Source organism: Ammodytes marinus (genome assembly GCF_949987685.1).
Source record: "Ammodytes marinus genome assembly, chromosome: 24".
In the NCBI taxonomy this organism is placed as follows: Eukaryota; Metazoa; Chordata; class Actinopteri; order Uranoscopiformes; family Ammodytidae; genus Ammodytes; species Ammodytes marinus.
This window is the reverse complement of record NC_137228.1, coordinates 1,036,739-1,062,555: the sequence shown is the minus strand read 5'-3', so window position 1 is coordinate 1,062,555 and position 25,817 is coordinate 1,036,739. Positions and strand designations below refer to the sequence as shown.

Here is a 25,817-nt window from a genome sequence, read left to right as displayed (position 1 = left end):
GCGCATGCGTGGTAATTTCTCACAACATTGGAAGATTCAGCAAACAACACAAGCCTCTTCGCCGTCTCATCTTTATCTATCTGGTTGGTAATGTTGCTAAACCTCAACGTGATTGTTGTAGTTTGTTAACGATTCTAGAGAGATAGTTTTAGTTTAAGGTCGATGTGTGAAATGAGCGGAGTTTGTCTTCCTTTCACTAAGGTGTAGCTGCAAAGAAACAAACATGGCGCTGACTCCCGCGTTTACTGTTACTGGTATAGCCCTTTCCCGCTACATTGTACCGTCAACTCGCCCCTGGTACAGGTACTGTTGTACAGGTCGATTTTTATCACAAGATGGTGGTCGTTATTTTGCTTTCTTCTTTCAAACTTCCAGCACGACATGTAGCCTACAGTATTAGCCTCAGCTTGACTTACACACAGCAGAGTCTAAAGCTGGGAACACACCGCATTGGCCGCCTGCGGCGGTTGGCCGCGTGAATGCAGGAGGTTCGCCGCTTGGTCATATTGGGCCATGTTCACCGCAGTCGCCGCCGCGGCCAACCGCAGCCTCATCGTAGGCAGCGGTTGGCCGCGTGACAGCAGGAGGCTCGCCGCTTGATCATATTGGGCCATATATTCCTGACGCCGACGCCGAGATCAGACCTGTCACACTTACGGTGCAACAACAACAATAACATGGTCCAGCTGTGCCAAAAAATACAGATGTAGGTTCACTGTGTAACCAGCGGCAGTCATGTCACAAATATCATTAAAACAGCCTGAAGACGCACCCCGATCGCAAATACACACACATTAACAGCAATTCAGCAACATATCTAAACACATTAACAACAGCAGTGTGTGCTCAGCAGCACAAATAAAGGCAGACATCAGCCTACCTGAAAGTGAAAGTGTGCCGGCTGACGGAGGACAACACCGGTTCTTCGCTGCACTATATTGGAATTCCACACGGACACCGCCGTCAAGTTTGGGTATATTATCCTCAGGAACAGCACACAGCTTGGTGAGTTTCACTATGCTAACCGGCGCTACCTTGGCTAAAGTACAACCAACAGCTAAACAGATGCAAAATAGCCTACACATATTTGCAGAATGTATTGGAAGCCCGATGTCCTCACTCCACACGCCCACCTCGTCTTGCAGACCACCGCCACCGGGCAATCTCAACGCTGATTGGCTGTGGAGGCGCGGTGCCCGGCGGCGCTGCAGAAAAAGATGAAAAATTTCATCTTTTTCTGCGGCGCCGTGCTCGCCGCACAAGCCTTCGATTCACGCTCCTTCGATGACACAATTTCTATGCGCCGCTAATGGCCGCGCTCCCGATTCACGCGCCTCTCATGAGGCGCGGCCACGCGCCGCGCAAGCCCCCGCCGATGGCCGCTGGACGCCGATTATTGGGTGGACGCGCGGCCACGCGCTAGTACATTGACTTTGTATGTAATCTCGCCGCGCGGCCAGTGCGGTGTGTTCCCAGCTTAAGAGCTACACCGCCCATATCTGGCGTGAACTTTTACTAAAGGCTCCTGCTCTTTCATACGTAATCATTAAACCGTGTCGCCAAGGTTCTTATCAGTATGTTCTGGGTTTGTCTTTTATTTAGTCTTTTGTGCATGAGTGGAAATCAAATATGTCCATGTTCAGGTCCAAACTTTTCCGTTTACTTAACGTCTGTTTGCATCACTGTTCCTGCGATGGACATGGGGATATTAAAACAGGCTTCAGTGTCAGTAAATCATAACCGACAGTGTGAGCTAAATTATGAAGATTAACTAGCAGACATATGCTGGACTGAAACTTACTGTTTAACAATGTTTTGGTTAATCTATCTATCATATTATTGTAGTCAAGAGTGAACTACTAAGACCAATTTGTTTGATCAGTGAAGGATTGTCTGTGTTCATCATGTAGACTAAAATAAAATGTAGGAAATGGCAAGGAAGATTTATGGGGTTATATCTTATTTCTTGTTCAAAGTTGTGCTCTATACTTTAGAAGTGTTTCTTGTTGTTTTCAGTTTCAGTTTCTTTTCAATTGCAGTATTTCAAGTCACTGTTTTTGGTCCCTCCCCGACTAACCGTCTACTTGTGTTTTGAGGCGTGTTGCAGCTCATCTCAGACGAGCCTATTGTCTTCCTCCTTACCTTGTTAACATATCAAAACCAACTGCTTAGTTAGAGCTCACTCAAAGCACAAATAAACAACTGCACTTTAGAATAACAAGCCCAAGATACGCGACCCCTGACTTGCTAAGTAAAAGTAACTTGTTTATTTCAAATTCTTTATGGGGAATGGCTGATAGGGCTCTTCTCTCTCAACATTTACAAAAGTGGATTCAGCAGCACTGGCTGTCACAATGGACTAGAGCAGGGGTTTTTAAAGTGTGAGAGAGTGAGCCCCCCCCTCAGAGAACAAATTTCAGCGGAGCCCCCCCTCCCAAAAAAAAATTCTAAATTCCTGTGTGTTTTGAAAGATCTTTTAATTAATTATATTTAAAACACATTCTAAACATCTTTGTGCGTTTTAAACAATTTGTTTTAGACATTCTAACATCTTTATCTAAGTATGTTTTTGTTTTGCTTTTTAAAAATACATTTGAACATCTTAATCTAGTGGTTTAATCCTGCTTCCTTTAAGCACGGATAGTAGTGACTGAGTGTGCAGCGGAGTGAAAAAGATAGACAGACAGACTTGCCCAAATGATTGACTATTGTTAAATGTCATTCACACACCCAGTGTTTTTTCGCTAGTCCCTCCAATGTCCTGCTGGGTGAAAATAGTAGCCAGCGGAGAACCAGACCCTCCTAGGGAGGTCAGGGGGTATGAGATTTTTTTTTACCTTTTTAAAGTGAAATGCATGAATCTGGTGCACTTTGAGAGGAAAATTAAGAGGCTAAATCTGAGGAATTTTGTGTGAACAAATAATTTGGAGAGGAGTGGAGTGGGGTCGGATGAATTAGGGCCCGTGTCCACCTAACGCCTTTTTCCCACCGCAAGCGCCTTTTTTCAATTGATTCCCAATGAGAAGCGGCCGCCTCGGGAAAAGGCGGCCGCTCTGAGAAAAGGCGCAGTGCCCAGCGGTTTTTTTCGAGCGCTTTTTGTCTTTTTGTGCGGCCGCTTCGAGATTTGCAAGTTGAAAAAAGTTTAACTTTTCAGAAAGGCGGTGGGGACGTCACCGCCGCTTTTTTCAAAGGGCCAATCAGATAGTAGATCGTCGGGACTCGTCGCCTTGGCAACAAAGAAGACGGAAGAGAAACTGCTTTTTCCGTCTCTGTTTACCCGAAACTGTACGAAAATAGTGACTTAAAATGACCAGAACAGAGGGAGGAGAGCCTGTTTGTGGGAGCAGATTAGGCGAACACTTGATTCTCTGTATTTTTTATCTCCTACGGATCGTTTCATGCGCACACATCAGCCTACAACTTGCTCCGTGTGTGTTTGCAGGAGCCGTGATAACTCCTCATCCAAACAGAGGATGGTGGAAAGTATTCTCTGTTTCATAAGACTACTCATATTAAAATGTAACGATTTAAATAGAAAACAGCAAACCTAAACAGTTAAACCAGTGTTGATAGGTCTGACTGACAGGTGACGATCAGCATTTTCTCTCCCCCGATCACAGCACTCTCTCTCCCAGCTCATAAAACGCTTGAAAAAAGCGGTCGAAAAAACCGGTTGTAAAAAACGCTCAGTAGACACACTCCCGAGCGCACAGCCAGCGTTTAACGCTGGAAAAAGGCGTTAGGTGGACACGGGCCCTTAGAAGCTATTGAAGAAAGACACATGGACTTTCCATCAAAATATTAATTTAAAATAAAATATTATGTAGGGTCCTCTGGGCTTGGTGCTCTTTTTTTAACAATACATATTTCTCTGTAATATAGTGAATGCATTTAAATGCAGTGAGAGGAACGAAGCAGAAGAACTCTGTCCAGCTATCTTTATTTCCACAGGCAAGGACAATGGACTAGAGAATCCTCCTTTGCAGTGAGTGAGTGTTGCTGTTAGTAGTAGCCTCTGTAGTTGATTCTGTAATGTTAAAGGTTTGTTCCCCCTGCAACACTGCTGATCACTGAATGACGTTGATGGTTGATTTAAGAACGTTGCTCACTACCTAGCAGCACATGCTATCAAACAGCGCCAGCACACTAGTTGGTTTAGCTTACATTAGCTAATCATTGTCACCTTTTCTTTACAGGTCCGTGGTCTGACCAAACGTCTGTGAGCTCGACACACAAACACCGTCTCTGGTTACTATCTGCTGCCACCGAGGAAGAAGCATGAGTTCTCCACAAACGGTGACTATACAGTTTATGTTACTATGGCGTTATTATGACATTTCTTCTGTTTTTAGCCGGTAAAAGTGTTTCTTTATATTTTTATTTAACCTTTATTTATACTTGAGATAGCATTGAGGGGTGACCATATAGCCTAATTAAAACAGTTAAAGCAAGAGTTTGGCAGATTCAATATAGCATGTTTAAATTGGTTAAAGGATATCATGGTATTAATTTTAATTTGTTGCTGTAAGCTGTTCCAGGAGTCAGGGGCACTGAAGCTAAAAGCTGTCTTTCCCAGCTCAGACCGGGCTTGTGGGACATAAAGCATAATCATGTCAGTGGAGCGGGTCTGATAAAGCCCATCTGAAATTTGCAGCATTTCTGTTAAATAACGAGGAAGCTTCCCGGTCAAGGCTTTGTAAATAAAAATGTGCCAATGTGCGTCACGTCTCTCTTTAAGGCAGGACCACCCAACCTTTTCATATAAAAGACAATGGTGTGTGTCATAAGCATCTCGTGTGATATTATATGGGAGTTGTTCCTCAGCCTTGTGGGTCTAAGAGTCAAATTGAATATCAACTTAAGACTCATTTCTTGTAACAACAGCCCCCTTTTACTGTTTTGCTGCACTGAACTGGAAGTGTTGAGGAAGTCGTAAAAATATTGAGAAATGCCTGTTGAATCTACAAAAAAAAAAATCTTCCTCAAAAATTAAAAATTGTTCGTCCAAAGAACAAAAGAACTGCCTCTATTCTTTAATCTTATGAATGGTTTGCATCTTGTGGTGAACCCTCTGTATTTGCTCTCTTGGGCTGTGTTCGGAAAGCCATACTAGCGTCCTACATCCTACATATTCACCATCTATATACTGCATACTGTCTACTCAAATAGGCCTTTCACACCGCCGCAAAATCGGAGCTAGTTCTGGGCTTGTTCGGAGTTAGAGCCAGTGTTTTGGTTTCACACCGCCAGAGAGCCTGCTCCGGGCCGTAAAAACCGGGGGAACTCATACCCCAGGATTGAGCAGGGTTTGATAAGAACTGCTTGCGCGAACGGTTGGGGGAGGGATTATCCTGACCAACCAGAGCAACTCAAACCTCATGCCCGCCATATTTAAAAACACCGCTACTACGAGACGTAAACATAACATAATTACCGAACGTAGCGATCAAATTGACCGGCGAGAATACGCTGTATGGGTCCTGTTTGCTTAAGAAAGCAAAGCGAGAGCCAACAAGTGTAAAAATAAGACGTATTCGCCGCTGTTGTTGTGCTTAAAGCTAGCGGTAGCTTTAGCGTTAGCCACAAGAGCAGCGGCGTCGGGTGACGTACACACACGTTTACAGTGACGTCATGACGTTGCTCTCTTGCCGGCTCCATGGCTGTCTCCGGTCGATGTGAAACCAACCGGTTCATAACTGGGATAAGGCTGTAACCAGTTTTGAACTGACCCCAACACCAGCCTGGAACTGACTCTTGGTTCATTTTGGTGTGAAAGGCCTAAAAGATCGATTGTGTATGCGAGGTGCGTCGAAACGTTTTCAGTGAAGTATACTCAAGCAATAAAGAATTTCTTCTTCTTATAAGATTTTATTCGCTGTTTAGCGTATAATCGCCCTCTACAGGTTAGATATTGAACTAGATTTTTACAGTCCTGTGTTCATCATCTGTGTTTTAGACCTCTTGTTTTATAATTATGTTTTGAGGCGGAGGATCCCTCCGACGCTCTCTGTCCGGCTCATCAGCACTCAGCTGTCTGTGAGTTGAGCTGGACGAGCCGCGGTGTGTGGAACAGCGATCTGTTCTGATCTCTCTCCACTATCAGACTCACATCACTCATTTCACTTTGTAACTCTAATGGTGTTAGGTATTTATCTTCATCTCTTATCTATTGTAAGAGTTTATGAATGACTTACAGTACAGTTGTCAGATCTCGGACCCCAAACAATGTCGTTGCCTAGCAACTTGTTCATTTTCCTGTGCGGGTAGAATTGACCCAGTGCATTGTGGGGCGGTTGAGTAGGAAAAGTATCCAATCGCTCCATACCCAAAATCTTCCTGGAAGTTAGTACTCATCCGGGAATTTCTTGCATACCCAAACTCGCATACCCAACCGTCACATACTCAAATTGAAGTCAAAATAGGTTTGAGTAGGACGTTAGTATGGCTTTCCGAACACAGCCTTGGAGTCTTCTCTTTATGGTAGACTTGGATAATGACATGCCTACCTCCTGGAGAGTGTTCTTCACTTGGCTGGATGTTGTGAAGGGGTTTTTCTTTAAAGCCACTACGAGTAACATTTAAATATCTTTAAAACAGCCTCATGTTTCCTCTGATAATCATAAATTACCTCTAACAGCAAACGCGCCATTTTAGTTTGGAAAACAGCTGCCCATAGGCACGGAAGCATAACATTTCTTTACCGTGTGACTTTGTATATTTTTGACCTTTTTTCAGTAAATCTTTTGAACCAGAAACAATATCTCATGTCATTCGCGTCAGACTAAGTTACTGTGCCTACAGCTGGATTGTGGTATCGAAATTTGAAGTATACAGACGGAATGCCACTACATTAAGTAAAGAAATAAGCTCACGAACGGACCGCGGAAGTGATTGATGGTGGCCTCGTGATCGCTGCATGCAGCCAGCGCAACTGACAGATCCCAGGGGAGAAAGAAAAGGAGGCATCGTCATCCAATGGAGTTACTCAGCGCAACTTTGTGGTAGGCTGTTGAGTGAAAGTAAACTTCAGAAAAGGTAATGAAAGGATGGAAAACCTATGAAAGCCTCAACAAATGCTAGTTTGATTCAAGATCATCGCTATTCGGTGACGTAATCGTCTTTCTACGTGCACATTATGATTGCCGACTCAGCTAAAACACCCTTTGATGTCTGCGTGTTCAGAAGTTGTGATGCACCTGTTTGATGAGGAAAAGTACAAGAAAGATATTTTTGGCTCATTTGCTCTCAATTTACGCATGGCTTTGCTGATATGATGGCTGAAGATAAAGAGGTTATTAGCGCTGTAGAAATGGAACCTAAAAGAACGGTCAAGTTAACAGAGAAAGCATTGGAGAATAAACTGCATAGGCTTATTGGCGCCAGAAGAGGAGTATTGGCTCGAATACTTGTCAAAAAGAAAGAAGTTGAAAATTGGAAGGCTGATGCTGACAACTTACAAAGAGTGCAACAGTGTATGCACAATGACTTCACCATTCTCGTCACTGAGTTTAGAGATTTAAGTGAGCAAATAGAAGATCTTTTACTTGAAGATGAAAAAGATGCAGATAGAATAAACTAGTTTGAGCCTAAGATGTTGACTATCGCCCAGTTTGAAGAAGAAACTGAAAAGTGGATGGATGCTTTAAGAGAAAGCAAAACCAACAAAGGAAAAATAGAGGCTCATGTGGAGGATATAGAAGATGACATAGGCCCCGAAGATAGCGCATCACAAGTGCCGCAAGCTACAGGTTCCCATGTTGTGAGGCCAAGACACACAGATAACACTGACAACCAAGGCAGAAGCAGTGATGGTTTACTTAAGGTAATGCAGAACCAAAATATGATCACTGAAATGCTAGTTAAGCAACAGAGACAGGCTCAGCTTCCAGCTAGAGGTACCAGTGTTTAAAGGAAACCCGCTTAACTACAAATCCTTTATTAGAGCTTTCGAACAGACTATCGAGCAGAGAACTGATAACGATCAGTACAATCTGTATTACTTGCAACAGTACACTGCAGGCTTGTGCGTATCTGCGAGCACATGCCACCGCACAGAGGTTTCAAGGAAGCAAAACGACTGCTTCACAAGCATTATGGAGATGAGCTAACTATAGCTAGCGCATATATCGATAAAGCTTTGAAGTGGCCGCAGATTAAAACAGAAGATGGAAAAGCATTGACCGCATATGCTGTGTTTTTGACTGGCTGTCATAACACTATGGAAGATGTTGAGTTCATGGAGGAGATGGATAATCCCACAAATTTGAGGCTAGTGGTATCCAAGTTGCCATTCAGGATGAGAGAAAAATGGCGCAATGAAGCATTCAACATCAAAGAAAAAAGAGGATGCAGAGCAAGATTTGCAGACCTTGTCATGTACATTGATCGTCAAGCAAAAATAGCTGTGGATCCACTCTTTGGTGACCTTCAAGACAACCGCACCTCTACACCAGCAGGGATTTTTCCTGGCTCAGAATGGGCCTTTGGGGGGTCAGTACGTGACCGACTTTTTTTGGGGTCGCGACAGTAAAGGCAAACGGTTTGTGTATTTTAAGAGGGGTGTTGGGAGAGGGGAGTTTCTGTCCAGCTAAAGAGCATTTCAGTCAGCCTGTCAATCACTGCGTTACCATGGAGCTCACTGACGCTTATGAAATCACAATAAACAACCTGTAGATATGAAGTCAAAATACTAATAATGACTAGGCCTACCTGTTTAATACTTTAATTGTTTCTAATTGATCTAAACCATGGAAGAAGGTAGGGCTGCTCAATTATGAAAAAATCATAATCATGATTATTTTGAGTAATCACATTGTGTTATCACGATTATTAAAGACAGTTAATCATTGATTTAAGAACATTATGCATTTATTTTACTTTTAACAAGGTTTTTTTTCTAAAAACACCATGACTTTGGACTTTAAACAAAGGCCTAATTGAACTGAAAACAGGGAGAATAGAAATAGGCTAAATAAGTGAAACATATTTTTAATAATTTAATAAAAATATGTCAAAATAAAAATAACCAATCGTAAATGGTGTTGATAGGGCACGTCTTTTGCTAGCATTGAATGTAAGGGCATGATTTATTTATGTCTCATGGAGCTGGCTGGATAGGCAGTTGCATTGTAGTGTTGACAGTTGTGGTGGCAGGAGTTAAGGAGCTTTAAACTTCCTGTTAATTCATTGATTGCTTGGTCATGGACCACTATGACTCGACTTAAAGTGAATAAACAAATTGGTCGGGATGTTTAAAGGAGCAGATCAGGTCGTATATCACTTTTCTTTCTCTCTCTCTGTCTCTCGGTCGCGTATGTCATGTTACTCGCGTGTCCGCGCGTGACAAATCTTGCACATTATTTTAGTTTGTTGTGAGTCTGAAGTGTTTTCAGACAACACAATTAGTTTTACCTTTATTCTCGTCATCTAGAAGTTTTTCAAAACACCCGGCAATGCGCAACATCTCCCTCGTACTCTCTGGACTAGCCGTTAGCGAAACTATCAGGTGAGGGAGGGGCCGAGCGGAGCTCACGGCTGAAAGGGTTTGCTGCATTTATAAGCCTGCATACCCCGGCGAGCGGAACAATGATAGTTTAATAACGATTATCCCCGACCTGATTTCTTTTTTTACAACTGAGATTGCAAGTAATATGACTGGAATGGCGCGGAAATGGAAACACATTTGGAGCCGTTTTAAGTAGATTTTTATTTATTTATCTATATATATATATATATAAAAAAAAACACTTTGGCGCTGAGGATTTTCCTTTGGGGGGCGCTAAAATTCCTTTGGCGGGCGCCAACATTTTTTGAATGCAGGAAAAACCCTGCACCAGTGAAAAGTCAGGAAAGGGGGAAGTTTGTCAAAAGTGGAGTTAAAGGAAGCAGCTTTGCGACCAATGTGTCGGTGGAAAACGAGAAGCCAGATTCTATAGCCAAACAGATTAAACCGTTCACAGCAGCTAACGCCTTTGAGGCACCATGTCTTTTTTTGTGAAAAGAATTACGCATTGGAGTCCTGCTTCAAGATTAAAAGGCTAGCAAATAATGAACGTGTTGAATTCTTAAAGACCAAGGGGCTATGTTTTGGATGTTTGACACAAGGCCATCTTAGCAAAACCTGCAAGAGGAGAATGGTGTGCAAGCAGTGCTCACATAAGCACCCAGACATTCTTCATCTGGAAAAAGAACCCACTAAGAACACATCTATGTTGACGATTGCTGATCACACTCTGACCGAAGAGAGCTCACATGCGCAAAGTTCTACTACAAAATAAGTAGTTGGCTACACTGGGGCCGGAGAGACAAAGTTTATGTTATCGATTGTGAAAGTGAAAGCCCGTAACAGTGGAAGGTACATAAAAACGTATGCCTTCATGGATGCTGGAAGTACAGCCACGTTCTGTACTGAGGATCTTCGAAAGAAGCTGAACCTGAAAGGAAAGCCAACTCAGATCTTGTTGAGCACAATGGGCAGAGATGAACCTGGTGGACAGAAGCTGATTAACAGTTACATGCTCTCAGACTTGGAGGTGTGTGGCCTGGAGAGTATGGATTACCTTCATTTGCCCAAGGTCTTCACACACAGCAACATCCCTGTTCAGAGAGAAAACATCCCCAGTCAACAATATCTGCAAAAGTGGCCATATCTGAGTGAAGTTAACTTACCACACATTGACGCCGATGTGGGCCTTCTCATAGGATGTAACGACTCAAAGGCAATGGAGCCGTGGCATATTATTAATAGCCAAGATGAAGGGCCCTACGCGGTGAAGACTGTCCTGGGTTGGATGGTGTGTGGACCTGTAAAGGATGAGAACATACTTACCAAGGATGCGACAGCTCATTACAGTGTAAACCGAATCTCAGTGGTGGAAGTAGAACAGCTACTGGTCCAGCAGTACAACACAGACTTCCCGGAGCTTCATTATGATGACAAGGAGGAGATGTCTCAGGAGGACAAACAGTTTATGCTGTCAGTACAAAAGACAACCAGGTTTGAAGATGGACATTATTGTGTAGGACTTCCACTGAGAAACGAAGCAGTTAAGATGCCAAACAATCGCTGCGTGGCGGAGCACCGAGCTGCTAGTCTGAGGAGAAAGCTGGCTAAGAGTGAAGCGTTTCTAGAAGATTACAAAGGCTTCATGAAGACCATTTTGGAAAAAGGCTATGCTGTTGAAGTTCCTCAAGAATAGCTTGCTCGCGCTGACAACAGGGTCTGGTACGTCCCACACCATGGGGTGTACCACCCGAAGAAAAATAAAATCAGGGTGGTTTTTGACTGCACAGCCTCATACCAGGACGTGTCGCTAAATGGTCAGTTGCTACAGGGACCTGACCTCACCAACACACTCATTGGTGCTTTAATGAGGTTTCGAGAAGATTTGATCGCAATGATGGCAGACATTGAGTCAATGTTTTACCAGGTGAGAGTATCAGAGGAAGACGCCGACCTGTTGCGGTTTTTGTGGTGGCCGGACGGCAACCTGAGCACACCGGTTAAAGAGTATCGGATGGCGGTGCACCTCTTTGGAGCGAAGTCGTCTCCTAGTGTTGCTTCTTATGCTTTACGGAGAACAGCGGAAGACAGAAGAGACAAAGCTGCACCAGACGCCGTCGAAACAGTACTGCGCAACTTCTACGTAGACGACTGCTTAAAATCAGTGTCCACCGAGGAGGAAGCAGTTGCCTTGGCGAAGAACCTTCAAGACCTGTGTGCAGATGGAGGTTTTAACCTCACGAAATGGGTGAGCAATAGCAGGAAAGTTCTGACATCCATCCCTGCAGAGCACCGTGGCAACGAGCTGAAGGACCTCGATCTCGCTCATGATGCACTACCGACTGAACGAGCCTTTGGTGTACAGTGGTGCACAGAAGATGATATGTTTACATACAGTATCAAGCTTCAGGACAAGCCAATGACCAGAAGGGGGATTCTTTCTGTGGTAAACTCCATCTACGACCCTCTTGGCTTCCTGGCACCGCTGGTACTTCCTGCCAAGCTTCTCATGAGGGACCTGTGCAAAGAAAAACAAGGATGGGATGACGAAATAAGTGGTAAGCGAGCGGAGCAATGGTGTAAATGGATGGAAGATCTCACTCACCTCTCAGGCTTCAGCATAAGCAGATGTGTGAAACCTGTTGACTTTGGAAGGACAAAGGAAGCACAGCTGCATAATTTTTCAGATGCGATCTAAATACAGATAAAACTAAATGAATGCTTTTTTCAAATGGAAAAGCTTTACCAAAAGTTTTGCCAAAGCTTTTAACTAGTCATGGGACCGAAATTGAAAGGGTCAATTCGTACAAATACCTGGGTTTCATTATTGATGAAAAATTGTCTTTTAAATTTCATATTGAAAAACTGGTCTCCAAATTAAAAATTAAATTAGGTTTCTTTTTTAGAAATAAATCATGCTTCTCATGGCAGGCCAGGAAACGTCTGTTCACTGCGACTTTTTTACCATTGTTAGATTACGGTGACCTGCTGTTCATAAACGCCCCTGACCAGTACCTCAAGAAATTGGATACCGTCTACCACTGTGCTCTGCGATTTTTAACTGGCTGTGGAAATCGTGTCCACCATTGTACCCTGTATGCCACTGCAAAATGTCCATCGCTATCTGTACGCAGACTCTCACATTGGTTGTTTTTTGTTTACAAGTGTCTTATTGGGCTGGTCCCTTCATATCTATGTGTTTACATGTCCACAAACAAATGTAGCTATGGTTTGCGTTCTAGGGATGTGTTACACAGGGTTCAACATAACTTTTTTTTCCTACTGGCCCGCCGGGCCAGTGGATCTGAGTTTTACTGGCCCCTTGTATATTTTCACTGGCCCTGCACACACTTTTTTTTTCTTCATAATTTAGTGTCAATAATTATAATACCTGTATTAGAAAAATAAAGAAAGATAACCAGATCTAAAGGGAATATCTATACTGTAACAGTATAGATATTCCCTTTAGATTTGGTTATTTTTATTTTAGTTAATTATATGAAATGTTGATATTGCTCATACACATAATATAAAACCAGGCAAACATATTGAATTAGAAGCCAACTGAAAGTATGTTGAAAGAGTCGGCCAGTATTTTAAAGTCCAGTAGTTTGATTTTATGATTTTTGATTGTTTTTATTCTTGAATTTGGGCAGTTTAATGAATAGTTCACCTGCAGAAGTCATGTTCAAACATAAAAAAAAAATAAGAGATGAAGGTCTGATCATTCTTTGTGGTGTGGTAGGCTGTTTTTTACTTTCTCTATATGCATTAGGGATGTGAATGTGTCGACCGAATGACCGGTTTTCCACTTGCGCTCAAGTTGACTTTAAAAATAGAATAGAAATACGAAAATCAGGGGGTTATACCGTTTTTTTAATGGGATATTTCACCGTGTATGTGAGTTCACGTCTGGTCGTGAGCGCGCTGCAGGAGTGTCACTTCTCCATGAAGTGTCAGCTTCACATAAGAGTCCGGTGTGGGACCATTTTTTCAAACTATTGATAAAAAACAATGCAGTGCAAAATATGCAGCATAAGTTAAACGCTCGTCTGAGACTATGACGTTAAATCACCTTAGAAACACACAATGCGTTCGTCCGATCACAGCAGCGTTTCACCGTGTGATCTCGCCAGCGAGTGAGCCGCCGCGCAGATGAACTGTGGTTTGTGGCTAAAATAATAACCGGGGATATTCTCCCCGTTAGCGATTTCAATGGGAAAGACTTCCGCGATTTGATTGAATGTCTCGAGCCTGAAAACACAGTGCCAAACTGCGCGACTATAGGAACTGTACAGTGAGCGGAGTCCCTCCGTTCGTTTCTGTCTACAACCGACACAATCACCGGAGACGCATTCACAGCGTTTAAATAACGCCTCTCATTTGTATTACCATTGGGGCTTGTATGCAAATACTGTAACATTACGGTGGCAGATAAAGGAAAAGCGCAGTTATCACTTTCTGCACCTCAACCTCTGCTGTGGGAAGAAAGAAAGGGGGCAAAGCAAGTCGATTGATTTGTCGACTCGCAGGCGGACGGTAGGCAGCTCTGCCAACGGAGCGAGAGTGCACCCGCTTCTTGCTCCACCTGTCAAAACGCCCACGCATCGGTTGTCCATTAAAAAATATATTTAATATTAGGTTTATTATATTGAGTCTTAAAAAAACACTGCTTTCATTACGACTCTCAACGCGCATTTCAATGAACCATGATAGTCTACAAAAAAGGTAGTCTACAAAAAGATACTGAACTGTGATTGGCCAGTCACTGGCCCGGGCGGGACAGTGACTGGCCAATCAACTTGCCCTGCATATGATTTTACTGGCCCCGGGCCATCGGGCTATACGTTATGTCGAACCCTGGTTACAGATGTTGGTACCCAGAGCTAGAACTGAGTTAGGGAAAAAGGCCTTTAAATATGCTGCGCCTTCTGCCTGGAACACTGTGCAAAAGCAGCTGAAGCTGCCGGAGCTGGTCACCTTGGGAGAATTCAAAGGAATCCTGAAGGACAGAGAAGATAGTTCTCTTGGTCAATGCAATTGTTTGTAAAGCTATTTTCTGATAACGGCCGGGTTTATTCATTCATCTGTCACCAGTTTATTTATTTAATTTTTAACTGTACTCATTTCAATCTTCATATAGTCTTGTCCCTGATCTTGTATTGTACTTTACCTGACGTTGAATGTGGTGTATGAGAATTGTGGTTGATTGTTTTTATTGTATCATGGTGCTGCCTTCTTGGCCAGGTCATTCTTGAAAAAGAGATTTTAATCTCAATGAATTTTACCTGGTTAAATAAAGGATATTGATTGATTGATTGCGAGTGAGGTGGCATATGGTACAGCATCGTATCTTGTCCTAGTCAATGAGCATGGTAGAACACATTGTTCCTTTGTAATGGGTAAGTCCAGGGTGGCCCCACTTAAACAAGTCACTATTCCAAGACTTGAGCTGACCGCAGCAGTTGTCGCAGTAAAGGTGGACAAGATGCTGCGAGAATAAATGCAAGTCCCACTTCAGCACTCTGTATTTTGGACGGACAGTACAACAGTCCTCAAATACATAAAAAGTCAAACGGCACGCTTCAAGACCTTTGTGGCAAACAGGGTTACCCTAATAAGAGAGGCCACCAAGCCATCGCAATGGAGGTATGTCAGAACGGCGCAGAATTCTGCTGATCAGGCCACCAGAGGAATGGACGCTAAGAGCTTGAAGCAAGGGGAAAAATGGATAAATGGACCACAGTTCTTGTTGCAGCCAGAGGGTAAATGGCCACAGAGACCAGATGAGGACGCTCAAACTCTACAAAATGATCCAGAGGTCAGGAACATCACAGTGAACACCATCACAGTCGAAGGAAAGTCTGACCCTGTGAACAAGCTGATTCAATACTACTCAAGCTGGGACCGACTGAAAAGAGCATTTGCGTGGATTTTGAGAATCAGGGAAACCTTAATCCACCTGAAAAACAAAAGAAAAGAGTTGCAAAGCTCTATCAGTCATTCAGAAAACGATCCAGAGAAATTGAGGGTACTAATCCAACAGCACATGGATAGGTACAAATCTACAATGGAAAGGAAAACACTTACCTTGGAACAGCTGATGGCTGCGGAAACAGAAATCATCCGTTACAGTCAAGATGAATACTTTTCAGAAGAAGTGAAGGCTCTCTGCAGTAATCTGCCTCTCAAGAGAAGTAGTCAGCTGTACAAGCTTGACCCCACTCTGCAAGATGGTGTCCTGAGAGTTGGAGGACGCCTGGATAGATCCGCTATGTCAGAGACTGCAAAACATCCAGTCATTCTTTCTAAACACTCCAGAGTTGCCACTCTCATCCTGCGTGATCTTCATGAAAGAATTGGACATAGCGGGCGCAACTACATGTTGTCACAGCTTAGACAAAAGTTTTGGATTCCTCAGTCTACCTCAGCCATCAGGAAGCTTATATCAGAGTGCATAGTCTGTAGACGACTTCAAGCCAGAGTTGGAGAACAAAAAATGGCAAATCTGCCAGAAGATCGACTTTTACCAGACAAGCCGCCGTTCACAAATGTAGGCATCGACTACTTCGGCCCGTTTGATGTTAAACGGGGCCGGGGCACTGTTAAAAGGTATGGTGTAATGTTTACCTGCCTCACCATCAGAGCGGTGCACATTGAAATATCAGACAGTCTCGACACCAGTTCCTGTATCAACGCGCCGCTTCATAAGCAGAAGAGGCCAGGTCACCATCATGCGTTCCGATAATGGCACTAATTTTGTCGGTGCAGAGAAGGAGCTGCGAGAGGCCCTTGAAAACCTGAACCAATCACAGATTGAAAGAGCTATGCAGAGGAAAGGCATCAAGTGGATTTTTAATACTCCAGCGGCCTCTCATCAAGGAGGGGTTTGGGAGCGGCAAATCCGCACTGTACATCATATACTCAATGCCCTGGTGAGAGAGCAGACTCTCACAGACGACAGTCTTCAAACTCATGTGTGAAGTTGAAAGCATAATCAACGACCGACCTATCACCAGCTCATCAAATGATCCATGTGATATTGAGCCTTTGACACCTAACCATCTGCTGCTCATGAAGACGCAACCTAACATGCCACCAGGAACCTTCTGCAAAGATGACCTGTATGCTAGGCGAAGTGGAGACAAGTGCAATATCTTGCAGATCTATTTTGGATTAGATGGACTCGGGAGTAGGGTTGGGTATCGGGTGGGTTTTTTCTGATACCGGTTACTACTCGGTACTTTTGAAACAGTTCCTGTGCTTAAACGGTACTTCAACCGGTACTTTAAAGCCTCAAATTGCCCACACTTTGTCAAAAAAATAATGCCCTTTTATAAATAGTGCCACATTTAACACAATTAACTTTAACAATATAATTACGAGTAACTTACAAATAAACTATTTAAAAATTCACACAATTTACATACTATCTAATACAACAATACTGTTTCAAACAATATAATAATGGAGATTAATGTGGAGACTACCAGGTAATCTAATCTTAAAATAAAACTTTAGCTAAAAGTAATAATTTTGATAAGAAAGATCTACAGTAAGGGAATAAGTACACCCAATGGCCCTCATTTATCAATCTTGCGTAGACCAGAAAAATGGGTGTACGTACATTTCCACGCAAATCTCGGCATTTATCAATATGGACGTGAGCGTAGGGTACGCTCAAATCCCACGCCAGCTCTCAGCTCGTGTACGCAAATTTGAAAACAGCTTGGACTCGCAGTGCAGGCTGTGCCGGGTAGCCGATGACTTTGTTGGACAATTATTAGAAGATAATACAAATGCAGTGCAAATAAGACCGAAATAAAGATATTAATCACTTAAAAATGAGCAGCTTATGGTGTGCAACTGAGTAGGAGAGCTGATTCAATAGTGCGCACACGTAAGGGCAGTTGTCTCCGTTTTGGAGCAGCTGGGGGGACACTGAGGCACGGGGGCTGCATTCATTCAAAATGTTAGCCTAAGTATTAAATATGAAGTAGGCCTACACTGCTCTTTATGATACAAAAAAATACACGGCACAACATTCAGCTTAACATTTTATTTATTTGACGCACTTTGTAGATGTTAGTTCCTCTTTTAATGTGTCATTGATGCTAAAGCGAGCGATTTATTTCCACCTTAACCGGCACGTTGTTCCTATCTGCTGGTGGAGCAGGACGGTGGGCGCTCTCACAGCTGATCGCTGCCGGGTCGGCTTGTGCAGCTGACGGCCGGGCTGACCACTCGTGCCAAGCGCATGCTGTCATACAGTAAAACGCTATGTGTTATTTTTAGTTTTTAAAACCCTTTTGAGTAGTGCTATCTAAAAGGGCCAATACATTCTAATCATTCAAATCTCTGCAGACCTCTATTTATTTTATGGGGACCATTATCGGACAGTTGGTGCGTCTTTTTCTCCTCCACCACTTAGGCTATATTATGCCCGCAGCCCCGCACCAGTTGGTTGCATTTCAGAACAGCAACACGCTTTTTTTAGTGGCGATTTTGAGTCAACACCAACGCTGTTGACCGCAGCAGTTATTTCCTTCCTAACTGCTGCCTTCTGTCGTTATTTGATGCTGCTTGTAGGCTAATGCTCCGAAATGAAACTATTTTTTTCTACTTTCGCTGTTATTCTGTCAATTTCTACTTCAGGGAAGTGCCGTATTGCGCATATCCATGTCGCAAAACCTCTGGGCGAGGCCTCTAAACTGAGAAAATATAGGGGCGTGGTACGATTGTTTTCAGCCGCTGCATTTATCAATAATGGCGTGGCGTACGCCGAGATTGGCGAGATACGACTGTTTGATAAATCCCACGCGATACCTGGCGTAGGGAGGTATTTGCGCCAGAATCTGCACCAGTTTCCACGCAAGTTTGATAAATGAGGGCCAATGAGAACCATAGACTGAAAACAGTCAAGGAAGAGCGTTAGCCTTTTGGAATATTAACAGTGCTCATTTGCATTTAACTTGAAACAAAATTCAACTGACATAAAAAATACGAAGTAGTCTTCTGTAAAGATAAGACCACAACTATTAACTTTGTCAAATTAACCATTTTTGTGCAGAAAAATTGTCATGTTTGCCTTCTCAGGAAGGATACGAGATCTTTAATGTACATGCTGTTCTAATGTGCAGCGCGCTGTTTATTATTAATATAACGGCCCGTCATCAGACACATGTAGCCTACCGGATGGTTTTATACAGAGATCGCTCAATACAGTTATCCAAGTCAGAGCTTTTTGTATGGGCAGAGATCGTTATTTTAAGTGTGTCTTTATGAAGTTCCTTGTTAAACGTTTCCATATCACCGGGCCGTCGTGTCCCGATGTGTGTTTTTTGGGTTCGTCTCCACCGCTGTGCGTAAAGGCAGCACTAACAGCTGACGGCCGCTGCCTCATCGTCAGCCTACACGTGCCTAATACATGCGTGACAATACTGCTAGATCGCGTGTCATTCGCAAAAAGAAATGCATTGCATTGGCGTTCAAAAATAGTCTTGACATAAAGAGCGATCAGTCTGTGAAACTGCGAACGTGAGCGAGTGTTGAGCACTCGTGTGCGCGCTCCTCGAGACAGTCGGGCTCGTTCTCGTCACTCACAGCTGCTCTCGGTGTACACAGAACAGCATCCGCGAGCGGACATGCTTCATCGATCATGACATAATGAGCGATCAGTCTGTCAAAATACAAACATGACTACAGCAAGGGCGGCACCGAAATGAGGCACCGAAACTTTCGTTCTTATTCGGTCTGGTTACTACCGTTTACGTCGGCACCGGTGCCATACTGGTACCGGGTTTCGGTGCCCAACCCTACTCGGGAGTACTTGCCTCTTCTTCAAGAGCGCCAGAAGTGGTCAAGTCTGAAAAGAAACTTCGATCCTGGAGATGTGGTGCTTGTGGTCCACGGAACACATGGACAATGGGAAGAATAATCTAAACCATACCTGACTCCAGTGGAACAGTACGCCGAGTGAAGCTTCGGACCAAAACCAGCACGCTGGAGAGACCTGTAAATAAACTCTGCTTGTTGCAGAAAGCAGCGTGAAGACAAGAGAACTGAATCGTGAAAAAATGGGCTGATAAGAAAAGAGAAACTTAGTTAATTGCAGTCTATTGTTTTAGTTTGATGGCTCTTGGTATTGTAATTTAATTTGATAATTGTTTAATCCTTCCTGCTTAACCAATTAGGGGCCGGATATATAAGAGTCAGATTGCATAAAACATAAGAAATTGTTTAATAATATTTGTGGAAGTAATGTGTGTTTATTATAATTCATAATAATTTACAGTTCATGTTATTTGCTTTTTATAAGTGTATTTTCAGCTAAAGTAATTTTGTAATATTTAATATGTTTTGGCCAAATGCTTTATTTTTGTGACGTATTACACGCGCCATTTTAGTTTGGAAGACAGCTGCCCATATGCACGGAAGCATAATATTTCTTTACCGTGTGACTTGTGATTTTGTATATTTTTTGACCTTTTTTCAGTAAATCTTTTGAACCAGAAACAATATCTCATGTCATTCGCGTCAGACTAAGTTACTGTGCCTACAGCTGGATTGTGGTATCGAAATTTGAAGTATACAGACAGAACGCCACTACACTACCGCTTTTGTCCAAAGGGGCTGCCAGCTGACAAAGTTACTCGTAGTGGCTTTAATGTGGAAAGGATCCTGCGATCATCCACCACTGTTCTTCCTTGGACGTCCAGGCCTTATTGTGTTGCTGAGCTCACCAGTTCGATTTCTTTATTTCTCAGAATGTACCACACTGTTGATCTGGCCACTCCTAATATTTCTGCTATCTCTCTGATGGCTTTTTTAGTTTTTTCAGCCTAACGATGGCCTGTTTCACTTGCATTGAGAGCAAGGGCGGATCTAGAAAAATATTCATGGGGTGGCAAGAGGGTGGCAGGAGATTTTAAGGGTTGGCAACCTGTGGCGGATGTATAGTATGCCGATTTAATTAAAGCCATATAAATAAATATTTACTTGGGAAAGCCCCCACATTTAAGCTCCTATCTCACTGGGCTGCGACTGTTTGCGACAAGTTGGAGACTGCATTCGCAAACGAGTCTCTAAACTGTCTCCAAACGTTCGCGGAGGTCTCAATTTCCTCGCATGAGTCGCAGAGCCGCGCAGTCCTGTCGCATGAATTTTGAACATGTTCAAAAAAAGTGTGCGACAAATCAGTCTCAAAATAGTCTCAGATTCGTCGCAGGTGTGTCGCACGCGTCGCAAACCCTTCTCAATTTAGTCTCCGCGAGTCAGAAAGTGCGAGGAGTGTGAGGCAACTTTGCAAGGGTTTGGCGAGTGTTTGGCGACATATGAAACTAAATTGCGACTGCTTTGAGACAAAAATGAGACTGACATTCCGTTCGTGCGACACTCGCCAGACGTTCGTGAGACATAAATGCGACCTCTCGGCAAGGACATTCGCAAACGTGTCGTAAGTAGCAACTCAGTGAGACTGCAAGTGAAAATTGTCGCAAATTGGCATATTTTGTCGCTATTTTGTGTCTCCAACTTGTCGCAAACAGTCGCAGCCCAGTGAGATAGGGGCTTTAGATATGTTGACTAAATAACATAATACTTAATGTATTGTAGCACGAGTGAAGCCTTACATTTAAACATAACATTTTTAAAGATTATTATTACTGAATAATTACTACATTACCTGCCTCACAACAATCACCTGCACTAATACACCAGCATGGGGCTCAAAATCTATGCAAATAGGGCTGCAATAAGTACTTAGTTAACAGTGAGTCTTTGGTATTTGTCTGTGTTAATATGAGATACTCCCATCAGATGTCAATCATCAGTCAAACGTAAGTGCAAATATCAAGTTATTCAAATATTCTAGTAATTTACATACAATAGAGATAAAATCATTCATATAAATATTGTGCGGTATTTTGGTTTAAACACACAAATAAATGGGAATTACCTGGCTGCATTCACTTGCAGACGGACATTTGAAACTCGCGCTCGTAAATGTCTCTTAACAGCCAGAAATAAATGTTTAATTTGGCGCTGCCAACTGGGGTGGCAGCTGGGGTGGCAAGGCTTTTTTTAGGGTGGCAGCTGCCACCCCATGCCACCCCGGTAGATTCACCCCTGATTGAGAGCTCCTTTGACCGCATGTTGTAGGTTCCCAGCAACAGCTTCCAAATGCAAATGCCACTCCTGGAATCAACTCCAGACCCTTTACCTGCTTGCTGGATGATGAAACAACAAAGGAATAGCCCACACCTGTCCATGAAACAGCTTTTGAGTCAATATATAACTAACCTGAAGATTTTTTAGTAAACGGTTAAAATGAAAAACTTGTGTCGGTGTCTAAATATATATGTACCTAATGGCGCTTTTCCACCGCACATGTAGCTCGACTCGACTCAACTCGACTCGACTCAACTTGGTTTGGTAGCAGAACGGGTCGTTTTCCACCGCAAATAGTACCTGCTGAACGAGGGCGGGGTCGTCGTAAGGGGCTGAAAGCCTACTCCGGAGCAAAGTAGCAGAGCAGAAATTACGAGCAGTTGTTGCACTATTAACTGAACCAACCGCCAAAAACACGGATGAAAAATGTTTAAGAAATACCCCCCTTTTATCTGTTTGCTAAAAGAAGTAGAAGAATATTGCTACGGGCCATTAAAAGGGATGGTTGTTGTCCCGATGTGTGACTCTGCCACACAGTCAGCTGTAGGGATGCGTCACGTACATCCCTATGCACGTAAACACGGGCATGATAAAGTTGACTGTTTAGTGCTTGTTTCAGGATACGTGTTTTCAAATGCAAGCCGTGTCTCAGCCTGAATATTTTATTGAGGTAATCAGTTCAGTCCGAGGCGTGTAATGTAATCGCTCGCTATCATGTCTGTCCCAGCTGGCTACTATTTAGCCTAGCTGCCCTACATGTCTCCTCTCATAGACAATAGTCTCTGGCCAATCAGTGGCCGGCCGTCTACCGACGTCACCTTTTAGCATCGGCTCAGCTCGCTTGGAACCTAGAGCGAGGCGATACCAAAAAAGCAGCCGCTACGTGGTACCAGGTACCATGAAATTGCGGTGGAAAAGCCAAAAATGCGAGTCGAGTCGAGCTGATACCATGCGGTGGAAAAGCGCCATAACTGTATCTATAGCTATTGGCAATTGTTACAACTCGTCAAGCTCCCTGTTCTCTGGTGCCTTCTGTGTGATGACTGGCCCCACCCTAATGTGTGTGACCTGTGTCATGTATTTGAGTATTAAAGTCCTTGTCTTCTTTTCATTAGTTGTAAAATCCTAACGATTCCCATCCCTACTGCCGACCCTGACTGCACATCTTTGCCTCACTCATACTCTGTCTTTGTATTTCTGTCTGTCGCTACAGAAACAAAAAGGAACAAAGAAACCTAAACCTCACCGCTGTCAACAGTGTAAGAAAGAGTTCATATCGAGGTCGGTCTTAATGATTCATCAGAGAATCCACACCGGAGAGAAGCCGTACAGCTGTGACCAATGTGGGAAAACCTTCAATCTGGCAGAAACCCTCAAACGCCACCAACGTATTCATACTGGAGAGAAGCCGTACAGCTGTGACCAGTGTGGGAAAACCTTCACTACACCAGGAAACCTCAAAGTCCACCAACGTATTCACACTGGAGAGAAGTCGTACAGCTGTGACCAGTGTGTGGAAACCTTCGCTCGATCAGGATCTCTCAAAGTCCACCAACGTATTCACACCGGAGAGAAGCCGTACAGCTGTGAGGACTGTGGCCAGAGATTCAACCAGCAAGGTTCTTACAATAGACACAGAAACATTCACACAAAGGAAAAAATCTACGCATGTCAGGAATGTGGGAAAGTTTTCAGTTCCTACGACTCATTCCAGCAACATGAGCGTATCCACACTGGACTCAAACGACACCAATGTCAACACTGTGACAAACGGTTCTCCTCATCATCTAACCTCTCAGTGCATGAGAGAATCCACACAGGACACAAACCGTACTGTTGTGACAAATGTATGAAAAGCTTCACTACAAACTCTCACCTGAAGAAGCACAAGTGTGTTTAAACTATCAGTTATTATCAGAGTTATTAAGGCATCAGCAAACAATAATATACTGTATCTGTTTGTTATAGATCAAAACATGTAGGTGAGAGAACATATTAGGATTTTTTTTCAGCATATGACGCATTAATATATCATGTAATAAATGCAGAGCCCTGTTTTCATGTAAAATTCCCCCTCTCAATGAGGATAAAATGATTCTGTTGTTCTAGGTCCCTCATTCATCTGAGTAAACCTATTTCTAAGAGTTGATCTGGTCCCATCAGAATAATTCTTTAACATTTTGTTGAGGTCTTTCTTGTCAAATGTTATAATAGTTATGTAGATTTTGAAATGTTTTAACAGCTCTGCATGCAGTTGTCTTTTTATTGTTTGAAACCATTTATTTTCTTTGTTATTTTATATAAATTTAAAATTGTATTCAATAATGCATATGTTTATTCTAATGAACTGTTTTATTTAGAAAATGAATTTCCTGTTGAAAATGCATGTGGATGCTGAAAAGCTGACTCTAAACTGGATAGCTGAATGAGTATGAACTTTCTGAAAAACTGAAAATGTCCTTTAATTGGCTTGGAGCTAAACTACATTGCTAGATTGAATGTATATGATTCAGCTGAAGAAGTATGATAGGGAGCGAAAGTGAAAACTCATAATGTTGAATATTTAGAAATTGTAATCATTTTGTTAGTTGAAATATTTAAAGAAAGACATAACAAATGTTTTGAAAGTGTGAAATAATCCTTTAATGGGCAGAATGAGTCACCCATCCTTAACCATATTAACTTTTAGCAACTTGTTTATGAATATAGTTTCTTTGTTTTCAGCTTGAATTATTTTTGAATGTTTGAATTGAACATTATATCATGTTATTTCCAGATTCTTATACTGCTTAAAGTTTTGGGCTGTGTTTGGCATTTTATTAAATATTGGACTGAATAAATCAAATACATTTCAGCTTTGTTTCTGTGGAACAGATAAAACACAGACACATCTGTATTTCACATGCATTTTATTATCAGAGTTATTAAAGCTCCCATATTGTACACTTTTCGGTTCTATTATACACCATATTATATGGTCTACGTTTTTCTTTAATTGTTTGCTGAAAAAAACTTTCAGATAATTTATTGTACTATGCTGATGTTCAGCTAATCTCACAATGGCCTATTTTTTAAAAAGAGCTGCAGCTCCCCTCGTAAATATACAATCTTTGAGCTCCCCCCGCCCCCTGTCCGGAAGCGAAAGCCAGATACGCCTCGCCCTCTGTCTGTCAGGGCCGTGGACCAATAAGAAATAGGGGTGTGGGCTGCACAGTGGAAGCTTCTGGCTTTCCGGTTTTTGAGGTCAGAAACTAGGAGAATTCTGACTGGAGTATATTGGGGGGGAGGGGTGGGGGTTTCAGAAAGGGGGAGAGTGAGAAAAGGAGAGATTGTTATTTTTTAAATATTTTGGCAGTCTCTAGGCACACCGTGGACCCATGGATATGTTAGAACACATTTAAAAAGTGCATTTAGCATAATATGTGACCTTTAAGGCATCAGCAAACAATGATGACTCACTGGACCCCCTGCAGTTTGCATACAGGCCTATCCATTGATCTATCTATCTATCTATCTATCTATCTATCTATCTATCTATCTATCTATCTATCTATCTATCTATCTATCTATCTATGGCAGTTTGCATACATGAACAGTATCCTATTTCACTAGTTATTAGGGGGCCAAGCCCGAGCAGGAGCTGGGACCGCGTTTTGCAGAGCAACGCGGTTCCCAAGGCCTGCTGGGCAGGGAACCCTATTGTTTTTGCTGGGATTATTATTATTCCTATTCCTCCACCCTAAAACTGGTGCTGCAGCCCAAACCGTAGCTTTCTAACTTCAAACAGTGTTCCAGGGATCACATTTTCCTGTGAGGAAAGTTTGTTTATTCAGTTATGAGAATATACCTTAGAAAATGTTCACTTCTCTGACACACTAAAAGTTACATAGTGCACCTTTAACATGAAAGCGGTACGTCTATTAAAGCATGCGTGTGTGTGTGTGTTGATATACAGGTTTACAGAAACTGTTTTTATCTGTTGTAAAGGAGGAGAAGTTTGTCTTTCTATCCTTCTGTTGTGAGTGAGAGAACACATACATATACACTGTGTTACTGCATTCAATTATTTATCCCAAAGCTGCTCTCTCTTTGTGTGTGTGTGTGTGTTTCTGTATGGACTGGCACTCACTCACACGGACAGACACTC

The 25,817-nt window shown here is 42.7% G+C and overlaps 1 protein-coding gene across 1 annotated transcript; it reads left to right on the top strand.

The window, feature by feature from the left end:
- On the top strand, positions 1-24,449 carry LOC307269722 (uncharacterized protein). The gene is made up of 3 exons (XM_080052739.1): positions 1-83; positions 4,197-4,296; positions 22,884-24,449. Exons 2-3 carry the CDS (start codon positions 4,279-4,281, stop codon positions 23,568-23,570), a joined length of 705 nt encoding a protein of 234 aa, XP_079908865.1. The 5' UTR covers positions 1-83; positions 4,197-4,278; the 3' UTR covers positions 23,571-24,449.
- The last annotated feature ends 1,368 nt before the right edge of the window (positions 24,450-25,817 follow it).